This window comes from Thamnophis elegans, chromosome 1, assembly GCF_009769535.1.
Source record: "Thamnophis elegans isolate rThaEle1 chromosome 1, rThaEle1.pri, whole genome shotgun sequence".
NCBI lineage: Eukaryota > Metazoa > Chordata > Lepidosauria > Squamata > Colubridae > Thamnophis > Thamnophis elegans.
This window is the reverse complement of record NC_045541.1, coordinates 152,298,548-152,317,599: the sequence shown is the minus strand read 5'-3', so window position 1 is coordinate 152,317,599 and position 19,052 is coordinate 152,298,548. Positions and strand designations below refer to the sequence as shown.

Genomic DNA, 19,052 nt, shown 5'->3' with positions numbered 1-19,052 from the left:
GTTGTTGAATACTTGGACACAGTATAATGCCATCATAGAGAATTGGAGCTCAATTCAAAAAGATTTTTGCAAAATGAGCAAAGGAGTGGTATGGAATGTATTTACCATAAGGTAATTGCCACATCTGTAAAGCATTTTCTGATGAAAATATGTAGCAAGTGAAGATGAATGGCAAACTCCTCAACTGTAGTCTTGCTCCTGGAAAGTAATGCTTGCCTGGCAATTAAACTTAAGGGAGAAAATAATTGCCAACAATGGACCTTCAAGGCTCCAGGGAATAGATTTGGAGCTGAGGAAAATATTCAGAAGGCTGAAGCCCCAAAGGCACAGGCTTAGCAACATCAGTAGATAATAATAATACCGCCTAATATACTTAGGACAAAAATTTCTAACATCTCTTTTCTCTTTTCCCTGTCCAGCTTGAGAAAGAATTGTCAAAAAAGCTTGAAGAATTAGAAGGTAGAGTATTCATTCTATCAGTATTTTTCCCCAAATTTTTATGATCACTTATCTAATCAGTAGAAATGTGTCATATCCCTTGTTTTGGTCTTTTTGGCAGTTATCCATTGTCCTAGAAGAAATCTATTGCAAGATATTATAAACTATTAGCCCAGTATCAGATTTCCCTTTAATAGCCATGAATCAACATGTTTAATGTTAATCATAGGAAAATCTGAGTACAGTTGTCATCTATTATGGTGTTAGTTTATCTGGAAGATTGTTCATTCCAACTAATTACCTAGTTAATGTCATGTATTTGCCTCACTGGAGAATCCTTTCTTTAGCCAGATTAACTGTTCTGCCATCCATGTTAATGGAAGGCAAAGCTAATAACATCTCAGTGCAAAAGCATTTATGCCTTTACTTGGTGGGGGAAATTGAGACAATTACACATGTGCTGCTCATTCTATATGGCCTGGTGCACAGACTTAATAATACATGTTCTGGTAGGTGTTGCTTAGAAGGATTTTTAAAGTCTTTCTATAGATTTGGGGTTTTTAAATTAGCAGACAAGACAGACAGACATGCTTTTAAAATAGGCTAAAGAAGTAGGCTAAATCTAAATTGATTTTAATTGTTAGAGAGTTTCATTTTTCCATTCTTTCCTTTTTTATTGTCCTTTTTTATATGTAACTGACAGATGGTTTTTGACTGTAACTAAAGTTTATTTTCTTTTCCTTCATTTCAATTATGTCCAATTTCCTTTGCCCACTAGTGATTTTTCTGTTTCTGGCAGGTGAAATAACAAGCTATCAAGATGAAATAGAGAATGAATTAGAAAATAGCCGGCCGAAAGCAAAAGGAGTTTATGCAAATTATAGCAAGGATGGTAAGTTGATCTGAAATCCATTAATCAGGAATATGCTTAAATGGGAAAATGATTGTATGGCAGTTTGGTAATAGAGGCATACATTCCACAAGATTGATTTAAAATAAGGCAAGAGTGGAATAATGTAAAAATAAGAATGAATCCTTTAATATAGCCACCTGCAACCTAGAATCTCAAGCTTTATTGAACTAAAATTTTCATCATTGCCAGCTATTGGAGAGGTGAGTTGGTGGAATGTTATTTAATGGGAAAGGAGACTGAATGTAATCTATGCTAGTACTGGCTACCTGACTTGAGAATGCTGATTTCCTTCCCAAGTATCTTGAAAATGGAATTCCAACAGCTGCTAGAGGAAGGGACAGGGAAGGCGTGTGAGTTGGTGAGGGCAGGGTACTGCAACTATGCAGCTATGGAATTATGCAAGTATGATATATAAATAGCTTCAATTTTGTCCTGAGCCTTTTGGCAAATTCTCAGCTTTGCAAATTAACAAATACTTGTGTGATTGTGGCAATACAATATTTGATTTCATAATTTTAAATAAATAAAATAAGTGAATAAAAATCAAACACCAAGATTTTTTATTTTTTTATATCTTGGTGAAAATATTTTGGATCAAGAAATTGTTATTGTCCAACACAAAAAGTAAATTTTGGAAAGCTGAAAATGGTGGAGGCATGTAGTGAGTTTTAAATGGCTGATTGCCAACTCCTTGTACAGTTACTACGGAAAATCACTTGAGCTATACTATGCAAACACTTTTGTATGAAATTATAACATTTAAGAGAATGGTGTATGATTTTATTTATTGCAAAAGTGCTTCAATTTAACAGAACATTGTGGGGGGGGGTTGGGCTGGGGTGGCTGTGGCTTTGCATCATGCTGCTGGGATCGCCGAGATTTCCTGGGGTGCCTGCAATGTCATATCATGTTATACCATGGTATGTTATGCTGCTGGGCTGGGCTTGGGGTGGCTGTGGCTGCAGCTGGAGCACGCTAAGAAGTCCCTGAGCTACAGCCTGGCAAGCCCCACAACTGTGTAGTTCTAGGTCTGCTTGTCATCCTGCAGAGTGGGAACCAATTTCATTGTGTTTAAGTACAATGACAATAAAGATTATACTTATTTAGAATAGGCAGTTGGGAAGAGTTGAAGTAGAGGCAGGCTCAGAATTGGAAGGGACCAAGCCTAAAATGTCTTGGATTGGGGTGGGTAAATTGTCTAATGACCAGTGGAATCGGGTTAATGATGGCAAGGGAAGTGCTGGGATTGCCATCGCTAAGTGGTGTGTCACATGACATCACACTTCATGACTGCATTGCTTAGGAATGGAAGTTCCAGTCCCAATTGCTCAAGATCTCAAGATCTACCTTTTATATGATTTGAGTTGATCCTAACTCATGAACCCAAACTCTACTATTCCAGCAATTGCCTGCCTGCCTGCCTACCTCCCTGTCTGTTGTTTGAAGGTGCTTCCCTCAGCTCTGTTGCTGGTTTTAGGTTTATTGTATTTTAGGTTTATTCTGTCTTTATGTACCATTCTTGTTATGGCTTATAACAGTGATGGCGAATGTTTTTGGCACCGAGCGCCCAAACCGGAATGTACTGTTTGGACGCACTGGAGCCCCAGAAACTCAAAGACAAGCTGGCCGGTGCACATGTGTGTGCTGGCCACCTGGTCTTCTGGTTTATGGCATGCGCATGCAAGCCGGCCAGCTGCTCTTCGTGCGCCAGAATCCTGGAAACCTGAAGACCAGTTAGACGGTGTGCATGCACGCACCAGCCACCTGGTCTTCTGGCTTCTGGTGCGCACATGTGCACCAGCCAGCTGTTTGCATGTGCCAGGGCCCCCGAAATGCACACTGGCCAGCTGGTCTTTGTGTTTCCGGGGCTCTGGCACGGTCGAAGATCACCTGGCCGGTGCGCATGCACGTGCCAGAAACCAGATGAGCAGCTGGTGGGCTCTGTGTGCCACTGGCATGTGTGCCATAGTTTCACCATCACAGGCTTATAACAAACAGTGCCATAAAGATAGCCAGAACATTGCCAGCAACTCCATGTGCTTTTGCATGTCAAGAAAGACTTAAAGCCAGTCTCTTGTTATTTAGGTTTTGAAGTTATTAGCTTTGAATGCTGTTTTAGTGTTGTTTTCATATATTGTATCAACTAAATATATACTTGGTTTATTGAGACTATTCTTAATAAATAATGGTATAAATAAGATATTTTCCCAATACATATTCTGTGCTGTTGATGTACATACTAAACCCTTCAAGCTTTCTGAAATGTATGCTGACTTGTGTATAATATGAAGTAACAATCCCTTTCTGATACTGTTAAATTGTGTTTTCCCCTTTTCCCAAAGTTCATATTTTTATATGGGGTGAGTCTTGGGAGCTGATCGTGGCTCAGTGGTGGGGCTGTTGCTCTTCCTTCTTTTTATTATTTTAGCAGTAATGGTAATCAGGATGAGGGAGGCTGTCAGTTGGAGCTAAAACTATGCACAATTAAGGAGTACTTGGTTGCTGAATCTTATTTCTTTAATGGCCCCTACTACATGGTTTAGATTTCAATTCTTGGAATAGTACTTCATTATCGAAGTGCAATAATTCACCTACAAGATGTAGAAGAATTAATTCCTAATAACATCACTCATGTTCATAAAGCAGGCTCCGCATCAGTTATCATGAGTTCATTCAACTCTGGAATTCTATCTGTATCTTCAAAGGAGAAGTGGTATTGCATCTCCTGGCACTAATTGCCATTTTGATGAAAGTGTCAGCTCTACAAATGACTCTTTCCTATTGCAAGGATAAGTTTAAATGTACTACCTTTCCAGCCCCTCAGCCCCTGGCCTTCTAGTCCTGTCACTGTTTTTTTGTGGCTCTTGGGAACTAAATTGAAAATGAGAAAAAGTTTGATTGCCAAGCTGTAAAAAGTTCCCTGCCTGTTTAATATTAAGTGATGACTAAGTGGTTAGTAGCATCCAGAAGCCTATTGAGTAAGTTTTGCAGAATGTAAAAGAAGATCCTGAGTGAAAAGATATATTTTGAGACCTAGTTAGTAAGGAGAAGCCAACGCAAACTCTAGTAGCAGTTCCATAAGAGGTCTCATCTCACCAAGGAAAAGTACTTAATTGTTACTTTTTTTCAAGGAACTAATCATTGGCATGAAATATATCCATATTAATTACATTATTAAATGTTAAGATAGATATCTGGGTACCAGTTTAGTGTAGTGATTAAGGCATCAGGCTAAAAATCAGAAGACTGTGCATTCTAGTCCTGCCTTAGGCATGAAAGCCAGCTGGATAATTTTGGGTCAGATAGTCTCTCTCAGCCCAATCCAATTCACAGATTTGTTGTGGGAAAAATAGGAAAAGAAATGAGTATGAATATGTTCTCTGCCCTGAATTATTTATTAAAAAAATAAAGGTTGGATAAAAATCAATCAATCAAATAAACAAATAGACAACAAACAAACAACTTAGGATATAGTATTGCTCAAGTGATGTCAAGCCTGGCTCATATCTTAGTGGTTTTGCTTAAAATTCACTACACTGAACTCTCAGGAGATTTTAGTATTTTAGAGTTGTTATTCCATATGTTTTTTCCAACTGTAATTGAAAAATTGGTCTAATTTGAACCCACTCCTAGACAAGGGAGTAAATGTAACACTCTAAGCTACATTAGGTAATGAACTGTCTGCAGCAAGGACATCATTTCTGGGATCCCCTCACATGGATTACTCTTTTCCAGGATGAAGCTCCTACTGACATTGTACAGTATGTGGCATTACACAATCTGTTAAATATTATGAATATTATGCTATGCTTGATATTGAGTTTCATAAAATGGTTGTCAAACATTTTAAAGAGAAATGATCTGTTTATAACTGGAATCTGAAATAATATTAAAACCTGGTTGGACACAATTTACTAATTTGGAGGGGACCACATTGGGGAAAGATTCATACAGTATATGTTTGCTGATGTACTGCATAGAGATTACACACATTAATCTGCAGAAGAAATGAGGTAGACCTTTTGGCTTTCTGAAGATATGACTTTGATCCTTTGACAAGCCCAGATAATAAACTGTTGAAAGGTAGAAAAATAATCTTGGGAATCTTAAGAAACTCATAAATAGCCTATCGAGCACTTTTAATTTTATCATATCTGATAACATTTGATCCTCTGTCATTAAAGATTGCATAGAAGATACTATTTCAAGTATATTTGGAGATGAGGATGGAGAAGATGAAGAACTGGCAGCAGCTGCAAATCATCTGAACATGGACTTTTATAATGAACTGCTTGATAAAGACAGATCAAAGGAAAAAGAAATTTCTGTAAGGCCATCTGCTCTGGAATCACTGCTTGGACCTCTTCCTACTGCAGCCAGTCTTGGAATAACAGAATCTATAAAAGAATGTATATTGACTAAAGACCGAGACCATAGTAAGTATAAATTTATTTATAATTTATTCATTTGAATAATCACTGAATTACGATCCTGAAAATCTTTGTGAACATTAAATGTAGGTTTTTCAAGGCACTAGGGTTCACATTTTGTAGAAATGTTGCAGTTTTTTAATTAGTTCCATAGATTTTCTTTTTATTTGACATGTTTTCATTAATTGCTGGTGTTTATTCTTTTCAAAATAGATTTGTTGGCTTACACTGTACATATGTGGTTTTCATATAATGAATAAAATGTGGTTTTCTTCATCCCCTGAAAATGATTAAAACCCTAGTAAGGAAAGAATTAGTTCTAACAGAAGAGAATATAAAGCATGTCACTCAGGTTTGAACTGAAGAATTTTTGATGTTCTTTGACCTTGGTTGTTTGCTTGCAGACTTTTCGTTGCCCAACTAGATAATAACACTGGTGCTTTATACTTCACATTTTCTGGGTTTTACTGCTCCTTCATTATACATGTACTTACAGTCTGAAGACTCATGAATACCTCTGAGATATTTATAGGTTCTCATGTGGGCTTGAGGTTGGTTGGTAGAATATTTAGCATCCACACTGTGACTCCATCTCTGTGGAACACTACCACTTGAGGTGAGTCCCCTTCCCATCCTTTTGGTCTTCCTGAAGGGTATTGAAACTTGGTTTGGCCAATTGGCTTGAGGCCACAAGAGAGGTGCTCACCACTGGTTAATGGGGTTAGAAGATCTCATCCCCATGACGTACGTCTCTTAATCCTGGTTTTATGTATAGTTTTAAATTTGCATGTTAAAATATTTTAATTGCTTTTCCATTTATCTTTTTATAAGCTGCCCAGAATTGCCCAGTAGGGGAGATGGGTGGCATATACATGTAATAAATAAAAATAATAGTAATTTTATTGTCTGGTACTTTTATCATGACCTACTAGGGATTGCCTAGCTTTCCAGTTGTACATAGAAGTCAGAGGTGGGTTGCTCCCAGTTCAGCCCGGATTGGGCGAACTGGTAGTAGTGGTGGCGGGAGGCTCCGCCCACCTGTCCCGACGCTTCTGTGCATGCACAGAAATGTTGTGTGCACACGAGCAAACCAATAATAAAAAAAATTGGAAACCCACCACTGATAGAGATACCCTACCTACAAAGAAACAGAAATCTAATTTGGGCCTCATTAAAGTAGCGGGTTGTCCAGGGAAGAAAAACAGGCTGCTGTAATATATAGATTTGTATGCTGAGCCAAAAAGATTTCCCAATATTTTTGGAATCAGAGACATCAAAACATAATATTTCTGGAGACTAAAGGGCAGCAGCAGACAAGCCAGTGGTGTAAAGTGAATAAACCTGAGTCATACACAGACTTTTCCTCTGTTTAGAGGGAAATTATTTTCAGAGTATGTTATGCCTCTTACAGAGTTTACACTCCGTTTTTATGTGTTTCCTCCTCTCAGAATTGTCAGAAATTATATTTATAATTTTAGCAAGAGTTGTCAGGTTTCCTCCACATGCACACACAAACAGAGCTGAGGACTATATTGCTCACCTCTTTTTTATATATCTAATTTGAACCAGACATACTGACAAATTACCTGACTGCAGATCAGAAATTCTATCTTGTTTAATCAAGTGTGGAGTGTAATAGCTGTGCTTGTTTCTTGATTCCACTTTAAGAATCAGTATATGCTACCTGTGGTTTTCTGCAGCCATTAATTTCCTTCTCATTTTTGTGACTTTCCATGACAGTGTTGTGTCCTTTTATCATCATCACTTTTTACACTTCTATCCCTGCTCCACACCCACACACTTATTAAATGTGCCTTTTGATCTTCAAAAGCTCCAGATCTGAGGCTCAGGTAGGCTGTGTACCATCCATTATAAATGTTTAAGAGTAGTATAAATCTAAAGATATTTTTTGTGCCGTTTGTGTACTATAGAGCAGCTTTCTTCATCTGGTGGCCTTTATGGACAATTGTCAAAGTCATACTAGTTGAAAATTCTGGAGGTAGTGGTTCACTACACATGGAGTGTACCATAATAGATTAAAACAAAAGAACTCTTCCCCAATTCCTTCCAGAAGTTTCAGCCTCAGCGTCTATTAGTTTTAGCCTCATAGCCAGCAATCAAGAATGATTTGGGTTGTTAGTTCCAAGTACCTAGTTCCTAATTTTCCTATTCTCATTCTAAGGAACCTGGTAAGAAAAGTTGGTTCATTGTGTACTTTAGGTTGTCTTTTTATTTAAACATGGTCAGATTTGGCTTTATTTATCATATTTTTTCCTAATAGTACCCATAATCACATCACAACTTTCTTGACACTTAGTGAAGTGTGCATTATTTTTGTGTTCTTCATTGCCACTTGTCAAAATCCTTTAGTTGGTGCAGATTACTTTCAGCTTGCTGTCAATGTGTATTCTGTGTTCATACCATGTGAAAAGGTTTCTCTAACTGGGTGATGATAAATCTTGATAGAAGCAAACCTTTTGAATCAAACCTTGTATTTACAGCTCATAAATTTGTGTGTCTTTATAGACTATTGTATCTTTGATTGAGCCTTTATTATGCTGTTAATGAGATGTGAATTTTTGCAACTGGCAAAAATTCTTTCATCTATCCCTGTCTGCTTTATCCACAGTTTAGTTGGTATAAAGTGCAGTTGGTATAATGTTATTGTTTAATAAATGTGTGGATTGTGTAATGACAATACATGTTCCTTTTCTACCTATGCTTTGAATAATACCGGTATAAGGTTCAGGTTGCAATCCCAAAGGTGCTTTTTCCAAAAAGGCAATTGGATTTTCTTGGGGTTTTGTTTCCTTTGAGTGTGTTTCACTTCTTATCAAAGAAGCTTCTTCAGCAGCATTGCTTGATAGAGGTGTCATCATTACTGTCACCCTACTTCGGCACAAGCATCACCACTGCCACCAAGGAGTATCACCTCAAGCCTTGCAGCACAGCCAGCCAGTATGTATTCCACTGACATTTGCTATCCTCTTCCTCCTGCTTGTGACAAGGCGTGCCCAGCTTGGCCACAATCAAGGCAGTTCTGATTGCCTTCTTCCTGAGACTGTGTATGCTTTAAGGGCTTCCAAAGCTTTGCTAGAAGACTGCACTCTAAATTGTGAGAAAGTTGCAAAAAGGGTACACACAATTTGGAGAACAGAGTATGTGATTTTGGAGAAAGGCAGGAGGTTTCAGAAAGTCAGGGCCTTTGAAGGGTTATGAGTACAGTACACAATGATTTGGAGAAAGGCATGCATGGTTTTGGGAAGAAGGTGCCTCATAGGGCCGAGCAGGACACGTCTGATCAGCAGTGAGGAAGGAGACGGTGAAGGTCAGGTGGGTGTGGCTGAAGTAGAGGAGTACTGCTATGCAGAGGAATCCAAAAGGGCAAAAATGGGGGAGTCGTTCATCTTACTGGGAATGGCTTGGCTCGTGGTGAATTCTCACCTAATGACTAAGGTAAAAGGTAAAGTTTCCCCTTGCACATATGTGCTAGTTGTTCCCGACTCTAGGGGGCGGTGCTAATCTCTGTGTCAAAGTTGAGGAGCCAGCTCTGTCTGAAGATGTCTTTGTGGTCATGTGGGTGGCATGACTAAATGCCGAAGGCGCACAGAACGCTGTTATCTTCCCACCAAAGTGGTCACTATTTTTCTACTTGCATTTTTTACGTGCTTTTGAATTGCTAGGTTGGCAGAAGCTGGGACAAGTAACGGGAGCTTACTCCGTTATGTGGCACTAGGAATTTGAACCAACATTTCTGATCGACAAGCTCACTGTCTGAGCTAATGACCAACCTAATGACTGTTGGTATTTAATGAGTTTCCTCCCAAAGCTGAAGACAGGCGCAGATTGTTGGGGATGAGTTTATGTTGTCTCTTTTCAACAGTAAAGCAACACAGGGAAAATATCCTGCAGCAAAGAAGGTGCAGAACCCATTTGCACCACTCAGGTGACCCTGAGGACACAGATAAAACCCAAGTGGCCTCAATGATTCACTAGAAGTATTCAAATAACCAGCTGTCTTAAAGGAGCATAAATTCTTCCATTCCCCACCATTCAGGCAGAGCTGAAGAAACTTCTTGGATGAGAGGTGAAACGTCTTCAAAGAAAAACCAGTTGCCTCTTCAAAAAGCATCTTTGGAACAACCCTGACTGGATGACTGAGAATCTCCATAGACATTTAATTAATGAGACAACAGGGAATTCCAGGATTTCTGGATCCAGTCCTGTGACATCACGCTTCATGACTACATTGCTTAGTGACAAAAATTCTCTTTCCAATTACCTTTATTAACCTAGGATTATTTGTAGAATGAACCCAGATTCCTAATCACTATGCATGCATGCATGCAATGCACTTATTTATTTTATTAGATTTATTTGCTGCCTATCTTGTTTTGATACAGGATATGATATTTGGATAGGTGAACTATTGGGTCATTGGCTAGGCTTATCAAAACTTTTTGATCCAAAGGTAGATGGAATACAACAGTGATGCCAATGCTCTCCCATTTTTACTTAATGGTTTTAGGTTACTATAATGCTTGGATTATGGGAATAACTTCAAAATTGTAAACTGCAGCTAAGCTATCTATTAAGCCTGCCCAAAGTGATTATATAATTTCTATTCTTATATAATAACTGTAGTAATTATTTGGCTTCTCGGCACAAAATCAGAGTTGGTTTACATTTTATAGATTATACAGCTTTGGCCTTGGATTCTTTAGATATTATCTTTGCCATTATGTTTTGATCTTGTAGATCAAAGTGAGATACCCAGAGACTAGTGTCATTAGGAAAGTTCATCTTTAGACTCAGTATGATATTTTGAGAGTTCTTGTGTTGGGAAATCCCAAAGATTTATTAATTTCACTGGATAATCTTAGACTAGTTGTTATGTCTTGAACTAAATCACCCCATTGGAATGGCTTAAGAACAAAAGGTCAATGTGATCATATATTTGAACGTGAGGCACAATGATATCCAATATCTGGAGTTTACTATCTAGGCTATGCTAAGTATTCTCCTTTAAGACATAGCCCTTTTAGAAGAATGTTCTCCTTCATAGAAAAACATTTGACATAGGAAATTGAATGTGCTTTTATGGCTTTTGATGGTATTTGACTTTTGCTACATAGGTTGATCATGTTTTATAATGCATTGTGTCTTACGTTTTAAAACACTATGAAAGAGTAGCTGGGAAATGAAGTAGAAATGTGAGTTAATGATTATAAAAATAAGTGGCAGAGTTTTGTACTGTTCACGCTGAAAAAGCTGAATTTAGTAGTTTCACACATGGCAACATCTGTAGTATACCACCTTAAGGACACAGCTGTGCGTTTCTACTCCTTTGCCAAAAATCTTTAATGCAATATCATGATTGATGATGTCACTCATCAGTTTGGCAGAGTTCTATCTAATTTGATCAAACTTGGGGACGTTGGAACATAATGGTGCTGTATTGACAACCGTAGTATTTTTTAACCAAGTATTTTTTCTTTATAGGGTTGTTTGTGGAACAGGTTCACATATTGGCTAAAATAAAATACAATAGCTTTTTTTTCTGGATTGCTTTTTTCCCTTTTTTGGCATCTTTTGGGATTCAGAGGTTTGTGGCCTTGCTGCCATCTAATGTACAAAGTCAGAGTCTCCTGTCCTCTATTCACTTTTTGTTGGAAGTTGAAATGTGTAGAATTGGCTTGTCCTTTTTCAGTAAGTATGCAACAACCCCTGAAATTCATCTGTCTTTTTGATTGGCTACTTTATCATTGTATACAAAAGGTGTATAATCAAGGAGATGGAGATTGGAAGAACTTGACCTGTAAGTGATCAGGGGGCAAGGGGAAAGAGCTCTGGTTCAGAGGATGGATTGCTTCCTTTGTTCATAGCTTTGAAGCTTATAACAGTCAATTATTTGGATGAGCGGTCATCAGGAACAAGCAAAAAGAATTACTCCTTTGCCCATTTCTTCCTGTTTCCTTTACCTAGAAGCCTCTTATTATAATAACCATAAAAGGCAATGTATTGCTTTTGATTGTTACAGAAGCATTATAGAAAACGAAACATTGGCAATCTAATGGGATTTCCAATGAATTCAAGCGAAAACAAAACCCATTGTAGTTATGTTACTTAAGTGATTATTGTTGTTTGAATGAAATATTGGGCTAGCAGCCTTTCAAGACTACATCCGGCACAGAGAGGACTCATCATCACATTTTCGGTTGTAGATGAAGATTTATTAAGCCTTTTCAGAAGCTGCGATCCTTGCCCTTGGCAAAGATAATACGAGGGAACATAGACAGAATTTTACTGGAGTTAACTGCTTTGAAGTCAGCATAACAAATGATAGACCAATATCCAGAGCTATGAGGAGCCCTGAGCATGTCTTTGCTCAATTTACATTTTGCCCTAGATGATCCTTTTTATGACTTTGACTTCTTTAGGACTACTGGGTACATGATGCTAAGCCTTGCTAATGATATTTCTATATTTTGTTTAGTTATATTGACAACTAAATTCATTTAGATTCTTAATTTTCTAATTTTTTGATTAGAAAGTAAAATATAATAGGATAAGGTAAGGTTATGAGGCATAGAATATAGATTTTGGAACACTGACATTTTTATCAATTAAATAAATGTTTTGAGGTTTTTAATTATATATTGCTGCTGTGCCAGCATGGATATATTTCTTTGCTGATATTGTGAAAGTGTGATAGGTTTCTGATTTGACTATTTTTAAAGCCACATTCTCTATATTCTTCACAGATCTTTCTAGCCAACTGAGAATTTAGTGTAAATTGTTAAGAAATTCTGAGATATCCATTTATCAATATTGGTGAAAAATGAGGTACTTGGTAATGAGAGATTGGATATTTTCTGGAGTAACATATCAATCATAAACTTTTTAGATGTGCCTTAAAGTATATTCAACTTTAATTGGACATATAATTGTTTTATAGGTTTGATTTTTATTTTATATAATGTGGTTGAGAGGTGTTTAATTCATACTTTTTTGCACTGTGTTCTTGCTTTAAATAACTCCTCCATCTTTTTTCCTGTTGATTCTCTTTCTTTTTTCAAGAATTAAAATGTTGAATATTTCCAAGTGTTACAGAGAACTGTTTATGTAATATTGCTTCACAGTGCTTTACATCCCTCTCTAAGCATCAGCATATTGCCCCCAACTATCTGGGTGCCAATTCTGAAGCTGACCTGACTTGTTCTTATTTTACCAACCTCAGAAGGATGGAAGGCTGAGTCAACCTTTAGCTGGTGAGAATCGAACAGCTGGCAGTCGGCAGAATTAGTCTGCAATGTTGCATTCTAACCACTAACCACCAGCATGGCTCAAAAATGGTAAAGCTTCTTTTAAAACCAAGTAACTGTACTATCATTTATGATCTTCTAAAATTATTATGCCTTCCCTCCTATCCTAGGCAATTATGGTGATTAACTAAAGTTTGGCATAAAGAGATACAGGGATAATTAAGGAAAATAAATGCACAGAGCCTGTGGGCTACCAAATCGAGACACTTGGGTTGCTTTTCCAAACACCCTTTTCTTTTAGATACTTAAGACTGCAGAAATAGTAATGTAGCTGACTGAAACCCCCAGGAGTTCAGTATGGAAAAAGTAGAAAATTAGGGAAATGTGCCAGAGATGAGAAGAAGAGATAAAGTTTCTTCTAATATAAGGTAACTTCCAGAAAGTGATTCTAATTTCTGACATTAGTCAAAGATCACTTGACTCACTTGACCAGTTTATTATTGTATTTATATCCTTTTTCCCTGTGAGTTCAGAGCACCTTACCTGGTTGTGTGTGTGTGTGTCCCTTTATAGTATCTCTATACCAATACAGGTAGTTCTTGATTTACAACCATCACCTGACCATAGGGATGCTGCAACGACTGCAACTATTAGGACAGGTCATAGGTCTCATTCAGTGCCATTGAAATTTTGAATGGTTGCTCAACAAGTGATCATTAAATAAGTACTGCCTGTACTTATGTTTTGGAGTACAGTTCCTGACTTGGAGTATAGTTCCTGACATTCAAAGTGGTTTCAAAAACACCATGCCCTTGAGCTTTATATAAAAGTGGTTGTATTGACATGTTGAAGGAATAGACTACAATTTGTCCAATGTGGGTTGGCAGATGATAAAAAGCGTCCACAAAAGAGACCCAAAACAAGATGGAGCAATGACATTAGCAAGTATTGCAAGTCCAACTGGCAAAGGAAAGCTCAAAACCATATTGGTTGGAAACGTTCAGAAGAGACCTTCATTCTGCAGTGGATACACAATGGATAAAATGATAATGAAATTTTATATCTATATAAAATATACACACACTAGGATTATTCAAGTTATATAACCAATTCCTTGAGCAAAGCAAGCAAAGACTGTAAATTCATTATATCATTTTCCATTATAGTCTTTGTAGTTCAGCCTAAAATGTAATTTAAGTATGGAGAGCTAGCATACTGCTGGCACATAATTGCTAATTTCTCATTCTTAGTTTGTTCTTTCTGCAGCTGTCTTCAGCTCCCCCTTTCTTTTTACAGTGTTAACAGTTGCTTGTCTGATTCAATCTCATGCTTTCTTAATGCAGTAGAATGTACTCTTGAAATGACTTCACTTAAATGAATAGTCTCAATTAGCTGGAATCTACCTATTTTGGCATTTTATAATGTGACTTTTTTACAGCTAGTATTTCAAGCATTCCCTTTTCTAAGAAGGCATTTAAGTTGTCAATTAACTTATGATATTAAAGGAGAAATTCTGCATTGAAATGCAGATGTACTGTGGACCCCACCAGCCAACAAATTTTAATTTCTTCTGGCTGTATCCAGAAAAAGAGCCTTTTCTGCTTTGGTCCCTGACCTCTGGAACATCATGCTCCTCCCCAAGGTGAGAACCTCACCTACTCTTTTGGCCTTTTGAAAGGACTTGAAGATAATTCCTGCCAATTGTCCCAGTGCCCCAATGGAGTGTAGCATTTTGGAGGTGGCTAATGGAGTAGATACCCCACTGCCTCATTTTGCTCCCTATCTTTGCATCTGGGTCAGTTTTATTTTAACCAAATTTTGAATTTAAGATCTTATTTATTATTTTAATGTTTTACAACTTATTTTAATCATATGTCTGTAAGCTGCTTAGAATTGCCTTCAGTGAAATGGGCAGTAAGGCAGGCAGGCAGGCAGGCAGATGTGGAAAAATGTATATTATGTATGCAGTTATATGTCATACCATCCAAGATATAGTTAACTGTCTTACTTTCACTTAAGCAAAATAACAATGGTGACACTAAGCAAGTACAGGGATTCTCAGATATTAAAACACATTTAATTTTCTAACATCAGAACAACTGATGTTAGTTATCCCAGTGAAATTACAAAGGAACAAAAATCTGTCCAAACAGAAAATAGAAACCTATTCATTCAATTACAAATATATGGGGCAAATGAATGAATTCATAGTCATGATGTCCATATGGTCAGTTATTTTTGACTGCTGATGATTGTGAGCGAAGGTGAAGCTAGGAAAAGATGCAGGTTCTCTAGCTGAAGCCAAAGGTCTGTTGTAAGTTAAGAAGAGTGTATTCTTGTAGCCTGATTTTAAAATTGCAATTGTGCTGATAATGAGGTCTCCACAGAATTATTAAGAAGGAAATGAATTAATCGGAAAAAGGTCATTTACCACCGAGTTCAGCATTGTCTATATAGTAGCTATGGTGAAAGCTTCGCTGTTGAACGGCAGTAATGAAAATAACAGTATTCCTGCATGGGTTTTACATAGAATTCTCACAATAATATTTAATACTCTTTAAAATTTAATATATGCACACCAGAACAACTACACACAAGGACAGTTTTCCCCTGCATTCTATCACTCTGCTAAACAACTAATTCCCAGAACAATGGCAAACTAAAACTGTATTCCTATTCATCTTCTCATCCTTCCTATTACCTATCTCTTCCTTCTTATGACTATAACCTTGTTGCTTGTATCTTTACTATTTATATTGCTTTATTTAGTTCCCTAGTATCATTTGATTGCTTATTTAATATCCTATGACTATCACTAACTGTTGTATCTTATGATTCTTGATGAATGTATTTTATGTACACTGAGAACTTAATTACCAAAGACAAATTCCTTGTGTGTCCAATCACACTTGGCCAATAAAGAATTCTATTCTATTCTATTCTATTCTATTCTATTCTATTCTATTCTATTCTATTCTATTCTATTCTATTCTTTCCTCATAATTCATACAGCATGAAATGCAACTGCTTTGGGGCTTCACCTCTTACAGAAGTGATAGCGCTAGTCTTATATTTAATCCATAGAAAACTAACAAATAAGATGACCAAAAGGGAAAGAAATGGGTGAGCGGGAGATACAGCAAGACTTCTTAAAACATTGAAATAAATTAGTAGTAGATTCAGAATCAGTGGAAGAAAACATTTTAATTCAAACCATAGTAAACAATCTTACATATAATTGCTTGGAAGTAAATCCAAAGGATTTTGCTGGAACTCATTTATATATAAACATGAATAGGGTTATATTATCAAGGTATTTCTTGTCATAAAATTGAATTATAGTAACTTGCTCTTATACAAGGATATCTTAAATTAAGGGAAATAACAGTGGCTGTTAGTGTTGATAGCTACTAAACATCTAAAATTTGTATTTTTAATAATAATGTGCTAGAATCAAACATAAACAAATACTTAACATGTATTTCATTTTGAATTAGGGTTGTCTGGCTAAAGAGATACACTGGTTTTTTATACCACTCTTAAGACATGATAATAGAGTTATGGATTGTTAAGCAAGCCATGATGGTCTATTACTCACATAATAAATCCACATATCATGCTATATAAAAGCATGCAGACCATATTATGGGTTATTATGGAGAACTGCTTTTTTCCATAACTGTGTTTAATATTAAATGGGGAAGAAGTTGAAAAGTATGTGATTGGAATATAATATTTAGCTATACTTAATTTTAATAATAAATAAATGTAGGTAAATAAATTAGAAACAAAGTTAAACTAATAATGTTTTAGGTACTGTGCAATGGCTATATATGTGCATAGAGTAGCGGTAAAGAATATAATAGAATAACACAGTTGGAAGGGACCTCGGAGGTTTTCTAGTCCAACTCCAGAAAAAGATGCTTTCTATAAGATAGGAAACAAGTATCTTTAAGAAAAGTAGAATAGAATAAGAATTGAAAGGAACTTTGGAGGTCTTTGACTCCAACCCCCTGCCTAGGCAGGAACCCCTACACCACTTAAGACAATGGTTATCCAACATCGTCTTAAAAACTTTCAGTGTTGGAGCATTTACAACTTCTGGAGGCAAGTTGTTCCACAGATTAATTGTTCTAACTGTCAAGAAATTTCTCCTTAGTTCCAAGTTGCTTCTCTCCTTGATTAGTTTCCACCCATTGCTTCTTCTTCTACCCTCAGGTGCTTAGAAGAATAGCTTGACTCCCTCTTCTTTGTGGCAACCCCTGAGATGTTGGAAAACTGCTATCATGCTAGCCCTAGTTCTTCTTTTCATCAGACAGACATAGACAGTTACAGCAACCATTCTTTATATGTTTTAGCTTCCAGTCCTGTAAACATCTTTGTTGCTCTTTTCTGCATTCCTTCTAGAGTCTCCACATCTTTTTTATATTGTGGTGACCAAAATTGGATGCAGTATTCCAAGTGTGGCTTTACCAAGGCATTATAAAGTGGTATTAACACTTTACATGATCTTGATTCTATCCCTCTGTTTATACAGCCTAGAACTGTGTTGGCTTTTTTGGCAGCTGCAGCACACTGCTGGCTCATATTTAAGTGATTGGCCACTAAAGGACAGACTTGTATTTGAAATCATCCTCTATAGATTATATATCAAATCTAAGTAAAGTTTATTGATAAAAGGAAAATAAAAGAATATTTTTGAAATTGCTCATTTGTAGTACTTGGACAAGCAGATGAACAGATCTCAGTTTCTCTCATTACAATTTCCCCTGCTTTGTAGTTTTAATTAGTTAATTAAAATAATTAATATACAACTGTGTGTTGATTAGTATGCATACATTTATTCAGGTCCAGCAGGATTTTTTTCAGCAGGATTAAACAGCCACACATTTTGATCTAACTGGATCTTTCAGTTAAAGGATTAGTTGAATTTGTGTACACAGAGTCAAAGTCAGAAAGTGCAGAAATAACACTAAGCACTTAGACTTATATACTGCTTCATAGTGCTTTTACAGCCCTCTTTGAGTGGTTTACTGAGTCAGCATATTGCCCTCAACAATCTGGGACCCCATTTTACCCACTTCAGAAGGACGGAAGGCTGAGTCAACCTTGAGCTGGTGAGATTTGAACTGCCAAACTGCAGCTAGCAGTCATCTGAAGTAGTCTGCAGTACTGCACTCTAACCACTGCACCACTTTGGCTCTTTTCTTTACAGTAGTAGTGCCTACATGTAATATTATTCATTCCATTTCAGTGTTCTACATTTCCAAACTGAATCTGTTGGTTGCTGCTGCCACCAACAGATTCATCTGTCTAGGCATGAATATTTCCCTGTTTCTGTGAAGAATGGTTTTCTTTTACATTGACCAAAATATTCTGCTACATTCTGCTGCATCCCAAATCAATGCAGCTATTAGTGGATGGGAGCAGCTGAGGCAATGCTGATATAAACTCCCCCCCTTCTTTTTTTTGCAGGGATGTTAAATAGTATTTGAGCATGTTACAGAATGCCCTACAGAATTTGATGACACAAATGCCATGGAGCAGAGTACAGTAACCCAAGCAACACAATCTTTGACTTAAATGGATTACTCTTTAATCAATCTCTGAGGTCATGGTTAAAGTTAGTGTGGTGAAGGATAAAGATATGGGAGCAAAACACATGTGCAACTATAATACTGTACTTTTGGAATAAAGCTTTTCTCCAACTGCACCCACTCAGTTAATGTAACCAGCTTGTGCCATCCTGGCCATGCTCATCATTTTTTTCATAGCAAAGTCAGCTATCTAGAAGTGATGTATTTCCAGAATGAAAACTGTCCTCAGCAGAGGTTCAGATTTGTCCTTTTGTGGTCTTACAAATAGATGCTTGTAATGATTTTGTGCTTAGCAATCTCAGACTCATTTATTTATGGCTCCTCTATGTTTCCTACCTCTCTTTTCCTTCCCAAGCTTGGCTAGATACGAAGTTCTGGTTTGGTTGTAGGATCTTGTGCTTTGACTTAA

At 36.9% G+C, this 19,052-nt stretch overlaps 1 protein-coding gene across 1 annotated transcript in view; it reads left to right on the top strand.

Annotated features, from left to right (window-relative positions):
• The window catches only part of BRF1 (BRF1 RNA polymerase III transcription initiation factor subunit), a 214,012-nt gene that overhangs the window by 134,622 nt on the left and 60,338 nt on the right, over positions 1 to 19,052 (top strand). The window contains 3 exon segments of the mRNA XM_032235340.1: positions 420 to 459; positions 1,238 to 1,330; positions 5,536 to 5,787. Coding sequence (XP_032091231.1) covers positions 420 to 459; positions 1,238 to 1,330; positions 5,536 to 5,787 — 385 coding nt within the window.